This window comes from Podarcis pityusensis (assembly GCF_964106645.2).
Source record: "Podarcis pityusensis genome assembly, chromosome: 3".
In the NCBI taxonomy this organism is placed as follows: domain Eukaryota; kingdom Metazoa; phylum Chordata; class Lepidosauria; order Squamata; family Lacertidae; genus Podarcis; species Podarcis pityusensis.
In genome coordinates, this window is record NC_138026.1 from 28,161 (window position 1) to 41,388 (window position 13,228).

Genomic DNA, 13,228 nt, shown 5'->3' on the forward strand with positions numbered 1-13,228 from the left:
GAGATTTATGGGTAAGATTTATGGGTATACAATTGTTGTTGTTGTTGTTGTTGTTATTTTGTAAACTTCAAAAAAAGAAGCCAGGGCCGTTTGATAATAATCTGCCAAAATAACGGTTAGCAACCAGAGGCAGCTAGTTTTAATGGTCTTATCAGATCTTCTTCTCCATCTTTTTCAAATATTTCTAATCTTTCAACTCTTTCCAATCCTCAGTGGGAAAAGAAAATGAAAGCTCACCTCACCAGTGTTTCTAGGGGACCCAAGCACCTGGAGGTCACAGCATTATGGGTGAAAGGATGCCAGTGGCAAGGAGGCCTGGGACAATGGGCCAGGTGTTTCCATGTGCCCCCCCCCCCCCCAGTTCAACTACGGCCTCCACTGGGTTTTCCAGAAGCCATGCGAGATTTTTCAGCCAAGCAGGTCAAGGCAATGTTGTTATTACATTGATTAAACTAATTTTATTAAATTTCTATGACACCCCTCATTGGGGGATCATATGCTTGTTTCACCTCTGCACTCTAAGTTATGGGTGGCCTTTCTCTCTTGCCAGCATTGTATATTGGAAACAAAAAATGCCCAGTTTGAAATTATTATTATAATTATTATACATTTATTTGTACCCTGCCTTTTTCCCTGATGGGAACCCAAGGCAGTTTATGGATGAAAAGAAGACAAGCTAAAACCTGGGCGGGGGATCTACAATTAAAAAGCAATTAAACACTGATAGAATTAAAACTGTGTGTGTATACATATAAATATCTTGTAAAACCAAACTAATAATGGCAATAAAAACAGCACAGCAGAAGCCCTTTCATTAAAAGCACATTTTTATTTTATATTGATGTATACGTCACTAATTGTAGAGTTGGAAGGGACCCCAAGGGTCATGCAGGAATCTTTCGCGCAACATGGGACTCAAACCCATGAATCTTGGTCAAAATTTTAGGCCTTTATAGTGCAATCCTATACACATTCTCTCAGAAGTTCTTTGAAGTTCAGTGAGTTTGATTCCCAGGCATAGCCCCGCAGCCTTCCAGCAAAGGCTCCTCTGTGTGTTGGAATTTATATATATTTATATATATAGTTGTAAAGTATTTTGTACTTCTTTGATTTTACCACCCGAGGGATTGATATAGGCACAAAAGGCCTTATGATCTTCAGATGGACAGCAACTCCGTTGAACCTGTGTTCCTGTGGTGGAATCTAAAAATGAAAACACTTTTTCAAAAAAAAGGTGTTTTGAAGAATATATTGAATTTGCCATAACCTCACAATTGCCATCTTGTGTCACATTTGTATAATGCACCTTCAAACATTATATTTGCAGCCGTAGAGCTGAGTCTGGTGTCCTGGGCAAGGGTGGTTGGGATCCCAGGGTAAATATAAGGTGCAAGATCTTCTAGCACCACAAGTTTTTGCAAGTGGTCTCTATGAAAAGCCAGTCATGTGTTGTGCTGAGACTTATAGTTTAGGGGCAAACTACAGTTCCCATGATTCTTCGGGGGTGGAGTCATGTGCTGTAATGTTATGCCATGTCCACAGCCACTAACCGCAACAAAGAGGAATACTTTCTGGTGAATTTTCCTTAAATTGTCTCGTCTCAATTATATTTTTAGCATTTCTCTTGAAATTTTTTTATTGATTTGACATTTGTTTTAAATACAGAACGTAATCCAGTGTTTAATCCAGAAGCCGGCCAGCTTTGGTGGAAAGATTAGCAGAGCAAATATTAGCACTGCTCGATCCAAGGAATACTTGGAGGCTTTTAAACCAAGCCCGGTCAGAGAGCAGATACTGTACGGTGTGAAAACCCCTATGAAGAAAAAGAGAAAGGTCAGAGCACTTTCCATTGGGAGTTTCCCAGTTTGGGAGAGAGCAGGAAAGCAAAGGTCCTTTTGTAGTCCAACCCTCTGCAAGGGAAGAATCTTTTTGCCCCTCAAACCCAGGACTTTGAGATGGAAAGTCTCCTGCTCTGCAGACTGAGCTGTCCCAGTGATTTTCAGCGTCTGGGCATGCGCAGAAGCAATTTCCAGAGCAGCAGACACGCACAGATGTGATTTCTGTGGGAGTAATCTGGCCCATGGCCCTGGGTTAGGGTTAGGATTTTGTTAGGGGTAGAGTTCCCTTCTTGCCAGGGAACCCTGGGAACATGGGGCTCAAAGGATGGCCCTGAGATTAAGAGTCTTGTGCTCTGCCCAATGAGCTATATTGATTGATCTAAATAACAAACACTATTTTTTATTATTTAATAATTTACAGTGATGTAAAATAAAGGGCAATATAAATAAATAAATAAATAATCCCTCAACTGCCAAAACAAATGGTCTTGTAGCACTGTAAAAACGTAACAGATTTTGGGGAAACTTTTTTAAGAGGGGGTCTTGGTGAGTGCTAAGAGGGTGCCATGGAGTCCACGTGCCACCCTGGGAACCTCAGTCTGGACCCTAATGATGAAGCGAATCACCAGTCCCTACATAATGGGAACGCCATGTGTAACATTAACCCCACAAGAGAGGTTGGTCTTTGTTCTCGCCTGGGAGCGGAGCGATTGAGAGAGTGAGGAGGTGCAGGCTCCCAGAGTGAGGAGGTGAGAGATGCTCCCAGGTTGTTCTTGTTGCAGTTCAAAGGCCTGGGACGTGCCTCCTTCGCATCCAGCTCCCCAAAGCCACTTTGCACGACACCCACCTCCCAAAGAAGAGAATTACAGAGTCTCATGTGCCTTCCATTTCGGGAGAAACTTCTCAAAGGAATATTTGCTCCCTTACAGGTTAACGGGTGACCTCTCCCTTCTGTTTTAGCTGATTCTGGAAAAACAAAACACCATGGGTAAAATTTTCTGTGCTGGATTGTTGATATTCTCCTGTGTTTTGGCAGGTGAGTTTATCAGAGTGTTAAATAAATTTATCCCAGCAACACAAATGAGGGATGTGGTTATTTAGCAAACGCAGGGGAGTTTTCCTATTTGTTCCTATTTCCTATTTGTTCTTTGACTGTTTGTGCATTAAATTGTGCAAAGATGTGATTTCTCCAGGCCAATGAGACCTGGCCTGGAGAAAGCGGATAGAGGAAAGTTTTTCTCCCTCTCATAACGGTAGAACTCACAGAGCTGGACGCTGGAAGATTCAGGACACATCAAAGAAAGGAAGTACTTCTTTACAAAGCACACATTATGGAACTTCCTGCCACAAGAGGCAGTGGTGGCCACCAACTTGCAACTTCCGCTCAGGATTTTCCCCAGGGTAAGCCCCATTTCAGCCAGCATACTCCGCACCCTCCTCAAATGCTTTGGCCTGGTTGGGAGGTTTCCTGGTGTTAACGGAAAATTTCGAGGGCTCCCTTGGACAAAAACAAAGACACCAACCAGGATAACTTGGAGCAAAACAGCAGCCTGTAGGCTTGGCCTTTATTGATCTGTTGCAACAGGGTGCTCCCCTCACTTGCAGGAGAGAGGAAGGACCCAGAAAAATGGTGTGCAAGACCTTATAAAGACTTTTGAAATTGCCACCTTGTAAATCAAGACCACCCCCAGAAACATACATCACAGAAAGGAGGGGTTGAGGGAGGAGTTGTGTCCTGTCTCCTGGCTGGTTCCCCCTTTCCTCCCATGTGTACTTTCCAGGTGACAGAGGGGAGTTTGCAGTTTCCTAGTTTCCTGCCCCCAGAGGGAAGAGCTGATTATTGTCCTTTGTTCCAGTCGGTGCCGAATCCACTCCCATATGCAAGTTCTTTGTGATCTTGATGGTCATCTGTCTAGGACCATCAGGGTTGGCATAGCAACTGGGCAGGGCTCCTGTGTATGTGCTGGTATGCTGAAGGGATTATGGCTGCCCTGTATCAAACCTTCCCCATTTTGTAGTCCTTCCTTCATGGAGTAAAATAAAAGTGGAACAGTGCAAATCCGATGTATGGTTGATTTTCTATGAATTTATAACAGAAGTGTAGCATATGTAGTGTGTGTGTCTGTGTGTGTGTGTGTGTGTGTGTGTGTGTGTGAAGTTTGTACAAACTGAATGATTGGGGGGGGTTCCTGCGACACTGGTAACCCCCTCCCTTCTGGTGGTGCCAATGTTCCCCTGGCCTTGAATGCCCCCTTGACCGCTCACCGCAACCCCGTTCATCTCCACCGTTGCCACAGTCCTCAGTGCGGGCAGGGGCCACGCAGCCGCTTGGCAGGCACGGCTCACTTGGGGCGCAGCTCCAGGGACCTGGAAATGTTGGGAGGATTAATGGGTTGCCTCCAAGCAATCTATCTGGTTGGCCAGATTTTGGGGAGGCGGAAAATAAAGCTTTACTTTGGGGGCGACAGTTCCTGAACTACACGTTGTCCAGTGCCACACTCATCACCGAGAAGGTCACCTGCGCTCTTGACATGCTCCAGATAAGGAGCGGCCGGGGAGGGTGAGGAGCCCAAGACCCACCTGGAAAGCACTGCGGATTCTTCCGGTGTAGGCCAGCAGGGGGCGCCGGGCACCTGAGGGTGACGCAGGGCTTCGCCACAGGGGACAATCTGGCTTCCGAGGCTCAGCTCCACTGGGAAGCTCCCGTTGAGTCCTGCAGGGGAAGGGCGGAGGGGTGAGGAACCAGGGGTCATCTAGCCTGACCCTTGCAGATGGGAACCATAGATATATAAACATTTTTATCGGTCAGCTGCCAGGAATCCCAAAGGGGGATGGGAAGCAGGGCATCAGTAAATTTCATGATAAGAATGATATTTCATTATGCCAGCCCTACCAGGCGGGTCAGTAGTCTGGAAATCAATAAATAATAATTATATGATATCACCATGGTATGTCCTGCAGCTTAGAAATGTAATATGTGATATCAATATGGAATTACGACAACTGTGCCTCGTGGCATTTCCTCCACACAGGGAAAAAGGCCAAGCACATGGCTCTGCGCCTGTTGGATTTCTGACCACCAGTGCCCCAAGCTTACCTTTCTCGGCCATACTGTACCAGGTGCGGAGTTCACAGGCTGTGGCCGCGTCACTCATGGTCAGGGAGCGGAGTCAGGTGGCTTGGTTCGCTGCTCCGAGGTGCTCATGTACCAGCCTGGTTGGGGGGCACCAGGTCAAAGGGGTGCTCTAACTGCTTAGCAATGCTTCTCTGCCTTTCAAATGAAGCAAGTTTACCCTGGTCAGTGCCCATGCTGACGTCCTCCCAGCTGCAGGCGGTGCCTTCAAAGTCGCAGGCCAAGGCGACACTCGGCGGTGCCAGCCCATTGGTTCCCAGAGTTCAGGGCACCAAGTGCTGTTCCTCCCATGAGCTACAGTTCCCAGAGTTCCCTAGGAAGAGAAATGGGCTTGGGACGGCAAGGAGTTGTATACTGTGGAATGCAAGGACAGATTGTTTACTGTTCAGATGCCACAACCCTCAACACCCAGAGCAAGCAATAGTTCCCAGGGTGCTTTGGGGCGACATCGTGGTAACTGTAGTTTGTTCCGTTTCCCAAAGAGACCCTCTCAGAGCTATAACTCCCAGAGTTCCCTTGGGAAAGGTTGCGCAGAATATTCTCTCCCCCCATAGGAAACTACAGTTCCTATGCTTTGAGAGATGCCGTGATGGGTTAAATACTATCTGCGAGGGGAATTGAAGCACATCTCCTTAATTCCTTTGGTGACGCCAAAACTGGTGTCAATGGATCTTGTCAGAGCAATCCCAGCAGTCTTTGGTGACGCCAAAACTTACCACAATGGATCTTGTCAGAACAATGCCAGCAGGCGAAATTGCAGGTGCCAGCACTTAGGTTCCCGGAGGCGGCCCAGCTAGGAAAAAACCGGGGGAAGTGTCATTAAAAGGAGAGGAAGAGAGACAGGGAGCATGGGATACATGAAAGGGGCATCAAGGGGCATCTAGTCCAACCCACTGCAAGGAAGCTCATATGTATTTTAGGGCACTGTTTTGTGAAGTATTCTCTGCTTTTCCCCCATGCTTTTTGAAACTCTTTGTCTAGTGTGATCTCTAATTGCCTCTGTTAATCTAGCCAGTTCAATATACTCTAACAGTTTGTCTTGCCATTCCGTTTTTGTTGGCACAGCTTCTTTTTTCCAGTTTTTAGCAATTAGGATCCTTGCCACTCCTGTGGCATAGAGGAATATTTTCTGATCTTCTCTTGCTATACCTGTGTCCGTTATCCCTGGTAGAAAAGCTTCTGTATTTTTCATAAAGTTATACTAAAACATTTTTTTAAGCTTGTCATAGTGTTTCCACTTTTTTGGAGCAGGAATTCAGCAGAGCCCATACAGACCTGAGAAATATCAGTGGGACAGGTTTCTTTCAGAAAAACTGAAAGAGGGGGTCCATGTAAAAACAGGCATAGGATATATCAAGCTCAAATTGCAGTGCAAGGAGTAATAAAGTACCGTATTTTTTGCCCTATAGGACGCACCTTTTCCCCTCCAAAAATGAAGGGGAAATGTGTGTGCGTCCTATGGGGCAAATGCAGGCTTTCGCTGAAGCCTGGAGAGCGAGAGGGGTCGGTGCGCACCGACCCCTCTTGCTCTCCAGGCTTCGGGCAGATATCCGCAAGCCTGGAGAGACCGGCGCGACTTCCTGCCAGGCTCCCAAGGCTTGCGGACAGCAGCCTGCAGCCCGAAACCCGGAGAGTGCAGCCTGGGGGGAAAAATAATTTCCCCCCCTTTATTCCCCCCCCCAAAAAACTAGGTGCGCCCTATGGGCCGGTGCGCCCTATGGGGCGAAAAATACAGTTTACAGGGAAGTGAGACTACTGTGCCATCATACGACTAACTTAAATGAATGCTATTTCTATTATTTCTGAAGCATTTTCCAAAGAATCCTGTGATGGTCATCAAGTCCAGCTCGCAGGTGTCACAACCTTCTGCTCAAAGGTGATTGAATTTAATTGCTAGATGTTGCACTTTTAAATGACACTTTCAGGGATATTTAGTTACAGATAGGTAGCCGTGTTGGTCTGCCATAGTCAAAATAAAAAAAATCCTTCCAGTAGCACCTTTAAGACCAACTAAGTTAGTTCTTGGTATGAGCTTTCGTGTGCAAGCACACTTCTTCAGATACACTGTTTAGGTATAGGATCCTAATATTTAGGATATTTAGGTATTTAGGATATTTAGGATATTTAGGTATTACAGATATTTAGGTATAGGATCCACACCTTCTCCTGCAGCTGCAAGTTATGCCATGAAGGACACCTTGCAATCAGTTTACTGACTGGAAGCAGAGTTTACTGACTGACTTACAGCCTCCCCAGGAGCATTTCAACAGTCAGGAGCAGACCTGAAGCCTTCAGGGTGATTGCACATTGCTAACAACATTTATACCTCCAGCAAAAGGGGGGGGGGGGAATGAGGCTCATGAATGTAGAAAGTGCTTTTCTTTAGAGCACCTCTTAACATTGCAAAGTGCTGCAAGTGTCCAAAACTGGTCTGAAGTTGCTGTTTTGTAAATATTATTTCTGCTTTTGAAAATCTTAACAACACAAATGGCTTTTGGGGCTGCCCACTATAGCAGGGGCTGATCCCCATTTATTCTTGTGGCATTCAATTCAAGGTATGTGTTTTGACTTTACTTGGCTAGTGTGGATAAATCTGGAGGAATTACCTGGTTCCAAAACTACTGATGGAAGCAATGGTTCGTCTGAGCAAATTAAATTTTCAGCACATTGCTTGATTAGGCTCACAAAAGCTGTCTAAGGGTTAAATGCAATAGAGATCTCAAGCCAATTACTTGGGAGTTGCTGAGAAATGGGGAAAGGAGACAGGGCCGGGGGTGTTTCTCCCCAAAATAGAATAAATAAAAAAACCTCTACTGTTAAGGGTTAGGGGAGACGAGACCAAGCCCCAAATGTTCTTTTTAGGCATTTTGAAAGGGCTTTACAGCCTTTAAACGCTTCTGGGAGGGAAGGTTATTGGTGTTTTTAAAAACTATTTACAGATATTTCTACCCCGTCTTTTTATCCTGTGAACCGCCAGATAAATCCACTATAGTAAATAACAATAAAAGACAACACCCTGCGTCGCCGTTAATTCGGTTCTGCCCCCCCCCCAGCCTTTAAAATGAATTTTGACCAAGGGTTCCCCGGCCGCGCATGCAGGCCACACATTTCCCCCTCTCAACGAAGCAGGCAAAGGGGCAAAGAGGACTCGCCCTCCGGGGCCAGCGGCTACCCGTGGACCGCGAGCTCCGGCTAGTGGCAAACACGGAGAGGATCCTACCTCGGAGAGGAAAGGGTTAGCTAATCCGCCCAGCGATTTGCCCAGATCCGTGAGAAGTTCCGCCTATTGCCGCCGACGTCCCTCTCCCCCCATCTTTCAAAATGGAGGCGCTTCCGGCATCTATTTCCCTGACACAAAATGGCGCCGCTGGCAACAACCGCCATAAATGGAGGCGCTTCCGGATATTAATTCCCTCATCCAAAATGGCTACGGTAACATTATCCGCCCTTTTCCACTTCCGGGCAGCCATTTCCCTCTTCAAAAATGGCACCCGCAGCCTCTCCACATGCAGTCCCCCCATCCTGGCTATTTTGTTTCCGCCCTTTTTTGCCATTCTTCTTCCATCCTCCGTGCCTCTCCTAAAATGGCTGCAGAGGGCGCCTCCTGAGCTCCGGCTGCTGACTTTTTCTCCACCTCCTCTTCTCCCTCCCTCCTTCTCCTTCACCTTTTCGGAGCAGGAATTCAGCAGTGCCCATACAAACCTAAGAAATATCAGTGGGACCGATTTCCCCCCCATCCACAAGAACAGAAAGAGGAGCCCCGTGTAAAAACAGGCATAGCATATGTCAAGCTCAAATTGCCATGCAAGAAATAATAAAGTTTCAGAGGGACCACCTCGCCATGTGAGCTAACTTAAAAGAATGCCCCCCACCGTTTATTCTTCCTGAAGCACTTTCCAAAGAATCGTATAATATAGCTGAAAGGGACCCGAAGGGTCATCCAGTCCAACCCGCTGAAAGGCAGAAATATGCAGGTGTCCCTTACACAGAACAACGTCACAACCTTGTGCTCAAAGGTGATTGAATTTAATTGCTAGATGTTGCACTCTTAAATGGCACTTTAAGGGATATTTAGGTATCCAATTATGCCACGAAGGACACTGGGAGCAGAGGAAGTGCTGCTTGCTTCCCAGCCACTCACTCTTAAGCACAGCTACTTGCTCTAACCACTGGACAATGCTTCCCATTAAGTCACTCTAACAATTAGGCAAAGCTTCCCAGTCCCTCGCTGTAACCACTAGGTAATGCTTCCCAGCCACACGCTCTAACCACTTGTAAACCCCAACCCTAAACCCTAACCCAACCCCAACTCTAACCCTAGCCCTAAACCGAGCCCTAACTCCTAACCCTAAACCTGTACCCTAGACCCTGAGCCTAACCCTAACCTAACCCTAACCCGCAACCCCTACCCCTTAACCCTAGCCCTAACCGAAACCCAAACATTAAATCCTAAATCCTAACCCTACACCCCTATCCTAGACTCTGACCCCTAACTCTAAACTCTAAATCCTGACCCTAACCGCAAACATTAAACCCTTAAACCCTAGGGGTTGGCAACGTGCGGCCCATGGGCCAGATGCGGTTTTACCGACCCACAAGCTGCCCGCAAACCAAGCCGCCTGCTCGGCAAGTCCCCTGTGCTAAAGCAGCACACCACAGCGCAGGGACTTACCAAGTGGCACTGGAAATGGTGTCTGCGTACACGCAGATACCAGAAATCACGTCTGTGATTGTCCAGACACTATTTTCGGCGTTTGGGCATGCGCAGAAGCGATTTCCAGCGCTATGGACATGCGCAGACACCATTTCCGACATCGCGCTGCGCCAGTCCAGCCCACAGATGATCTCTGTGGAAGTGATCCGGCCCATGGCAGGTGAAGCTTGCCAACCCCTGCCCTAACCTAACCTAACCTAACCCCAACCCTAAACCGAACCCTAACCCCAAACCCTAAATTGTAAACCCTGATCCAAACCCTAGACCCCTGACCCTAACCCTAGACCCTAACCCTAAACCAGGGGTCAGCAAACTTTTTCAGCATCGGGCCGGTCCACTGTCCCTTAGACCTTGTGGGGGGCCAGCTATATTTTGAAGGGGAAAAATGAACGAATTCCACAACACATTCTACTCATGTAAAAACTGCTGATTCTTGGACCATCTGTGGGCCGGATTTAGAAGACAATTGGGTCAGATCCAGCCCCCAGGCCTCAGTTTGCCTACCAATGCCCTAACCCGAACCCGAACCCAACCCCGAACCCCAACCCCAACCCTAAATCGTAAACCCTAACCCTTACTGTTTGGGGTTAGAGGTGAGACTCAGAGTCTAGGGTAGGGATTTAGGGTTCAGGATTTAGGGGCTGGGGCTAGGGCTAGGGCAAGGGTTAAGGGGTTAGGGGTTAGGTCTAGGGGTTGGGTTTGGGGTCATTTTTAAATGGGGTCAATTTAGGGGTCCTAGCCCCTAAATCCTAAATCCTAACCCTAAATCCCTACCCTAGACTCTGACCCCTCACCCCAAACACCTAAGGAGACGCCTAAGGAGGATAAAAAAATACTCCTGGGTGATTTTAATGCAAGAGTTGTGATGCATTTCGATCTGTGACCTGGGAAAATTGGGAAAGAAGGAATTGGCAACAGCAACCAATACGGAATCTTACTTTTGACTATATGTGCAGCGCACAACCTTATAACAAGCACCCTCGGTCGAACCACTGGCACCTCTTTGACTATGTAATTGTCTGAGCTGAAGATTGCCGTGATGTGCTCATCTATGACAAGTGCTGACAACTGCAGGACAGATCACAGATTAATACATTTCATGATGGCTATCAAGATTATACCTCAACAAAGTCTTCAGGGAAGGAAACCAAGGTGCAAAATGAACACTCAAGCTCTTCAAGATCCTATTAAACGGGATAGCTTCCAAACGACTCTTAAGGACCATCTGCTTTTGGAGTTCCTTGATAACATCGAGGAACACTGGACAATGCTAAAAACATCTATTATTGTAGCCTGCTGGGTACCAAATCAAGGACTGGTTTCATAAGAATGACAGTGAGATTGAAAGGAAGGCCTTTCAGATCTAGCAAAAAGATAGAAACTGTGCCACTAAGGGGGGGGGGGACTTCCCCTACATGTTGTTTATTGACCTGACTAAGGCCTTTGACACTGTACATTGTAATGCCTTGTAGGTTGTCCTTCTGAAAATTGGCTGCCCATATAAATTTGTGAACATCCTTTGGCTCCTCTGTGATAATATGACAGCAACAATCACAGATAACAATGGCTCTCAAAGCGAACCATTCACAGTGGCCTCAGGTGTTAACAAGGGTTGTGTTCTATTTATTTTCATTGCCATGAAAATTGCCACTTCTATTATTTTCATTGCCATGAAAACTCCCCTACGGAGTAGAAATAACGTATCAAAAGATGGAAAGCTCTTTGAGTAAGTTGAAAGCAAAGGGTAAGGTTACCATAACTTCCGTCATAGAGCTTTAGTATGCTGATGACAACATAGTGTGTGCATACTCAGAGGATGACCTCCAAACCATCCTCATTACCTTTGCAGAAGTTTACGAATAGCTTGGCCTATTGCTCAACATCCGCAAAACCAAAGTGCTTGCACCAAAAAGCACAAAACAACCAGCACAAAACAACCCCTCTGCAGCACCACAAATGTTGGAAAGTGTGTATCACTTTTCCTACCTGGGCAGTTATCTTTCCACATTGATACCAAAATCCAGCATCACCTGAGCTCTGCGAGTGCAGCTTTCTCCCAACTGAAGTGCAGAGGATCGGGACATTTGCAGGGAAATCAAAATGCTTGTTTACAAAGCTATTGTATGCTTGTGAAACATGGATATGGTGTCTCCGAAAAATGTTACACATCACTTGGGAAGACAGTGTACTGGAAGCAGTAATGTTAAAGTAATGATTCTTCAACATCAAATTTGTTGGAATGGTCATGTTGTTCAGATGCCTCATTAGTCTTCCAAAGCAACTATTCTATTCCAAACTTAAAAATGGAAAGTGTAATGCACTTTCAACAAAAGAGGTTTAAAGGCAAATATAAAAAGATGTATTATAAACACTGACAACTGGGAAACACTGGCCTGTGAGCACTCCAATTAGAGAACAGCTTTTACCAAAGGTGTTATGGACTCTGAAGATGCTCAAACTTAGGAAAAAAGGGAGAAACATGCTAAAAGGAAGTCATGTTTGGCAAACCCTCACTGTGACCAACTCCCGCCCGGAAACCTGTCCCCACTGTGGAAGGACGTGTGGATCCAGAATTACCAACTCACTATTAAGACCATGTTCATGGCTATGAGTGATTGCCAAAGATGAAGCAGCAGCAGCTCATGAGGCCATGTAACTCATTTAAAGTAGCTAAAGTAGCCTTATCTTGGGCTACAGTTCCTTCCTTGCATCATCTGTTGTTATCATCAGTTTCCTTTTGGGTGAAGACAGAGACAACGCAGGTATCGAGCAGTTTCACCGTCTGTCATCCATTAGCATTTCTACATCTTCTCCATGCAGAGGATCTACTACTTGCTTGCTACTACTTGCTACTACTACAAGCCTGATGTAGAAATGCAGAAAGAAAATAGCCATGTTTCTAAGATTATATAATGTTATACAATGTGTTATTAATAACTGAGATGGGGACAGAGTGTTGGAGGAGGTGTAAAATTAAGGGATCCTTCCTGCAACAAATTTGCCATATTTTTAGATTTAGATTTAGATTAGATTTAGATATCCACAAAATTACTAGTCTATGCCTACAAAAGGCTCTGTTGAATTTGTTTCTAGATTAAAACTTGAATGTTCACTTTAAACCATTAATTGGATATTTTCTGGTAGTGGCCTGAATGCAGATTAACAGATTTTGGATGGGACTAGAAAGGGCAACTCTTATCACATGGTACCAAAAAGTGGCAGATAAGATAAAAATGTCATGGGGGCAGACAAATTCATGGCGGAATTGTATTGTTTTATTACACATATCAACAAGATGGACATCAGGGGACTTCCTACAGCATGAAAATATTTTGACTGCTTTGATTCCTAATGGTGTGATATTTTTTCTTTTATTGTATTGGATAATCTGGGCTCAACTTTCTTTGGGTTTGTTCTGTTCTGCATCATAGTTACAGAGGGAGAGAAGAGTTACTTCTGTAAGAAGAAAAGCTATAAAAATAAATTTTAACAAACTATAAAGAATAATTTTATAGACAAGAAATCTTTACAAAGAACAGGTCC

General features: G+C 45.6%; 1 protein-coding gene across 9 annotated transcripts; it reads right to left on the reverse strand.

The window, feature by feature from the left end:
• Positions 1–833: 833 nt before the first annotated feature.
• Positions 834–8,766, reverse strand: LOC308474077 (uncharacterized protein). 9 transcript variants are annotated; one of them, XR_013984488.1, is made up of 7 exons: positions 8,192–8,749; positions 5,688–5,764; positions 4,936–5,325; positions 4,419–4,551; positions 4,104–4,205; positions 2,686–2,804; positions 1,605–1,813 (listed from the first exon to the last, which is right to left on the reverse strand). XR_013984488.1 is itself a non-coding variant. In XM_081000064.1 (4 exons), exons 2-4 carry the CDS (start codon positions 4,991–4,993, stop codon positions 1,681–1,683), a joined length of 324 nt encoding a protein of 107 aa, XP_080856190.1. In that variant the 5' UTR covers positions 4,994–5,109; positions 8,192–8,755; the 3' UTR covers positions 1,605–1,680. The 9 variants fall into 9 exon arrangements, 2 of the variants coding, with proteins under 2 accessions (XP_080856191.1, XP_080856190.1); XR_013984487.1 differs by having other exon boundaries at positions 2,686–4,205; positions 8,192–8,761; XR_013984490.1 differs by lacking the exon at positions 4,104–4,205 and having other exon boundaries at positions 8,192–8,741.
• Between the last annotated feature and the right edge of the window lie 4,462 nt (positions 8,767–13,228).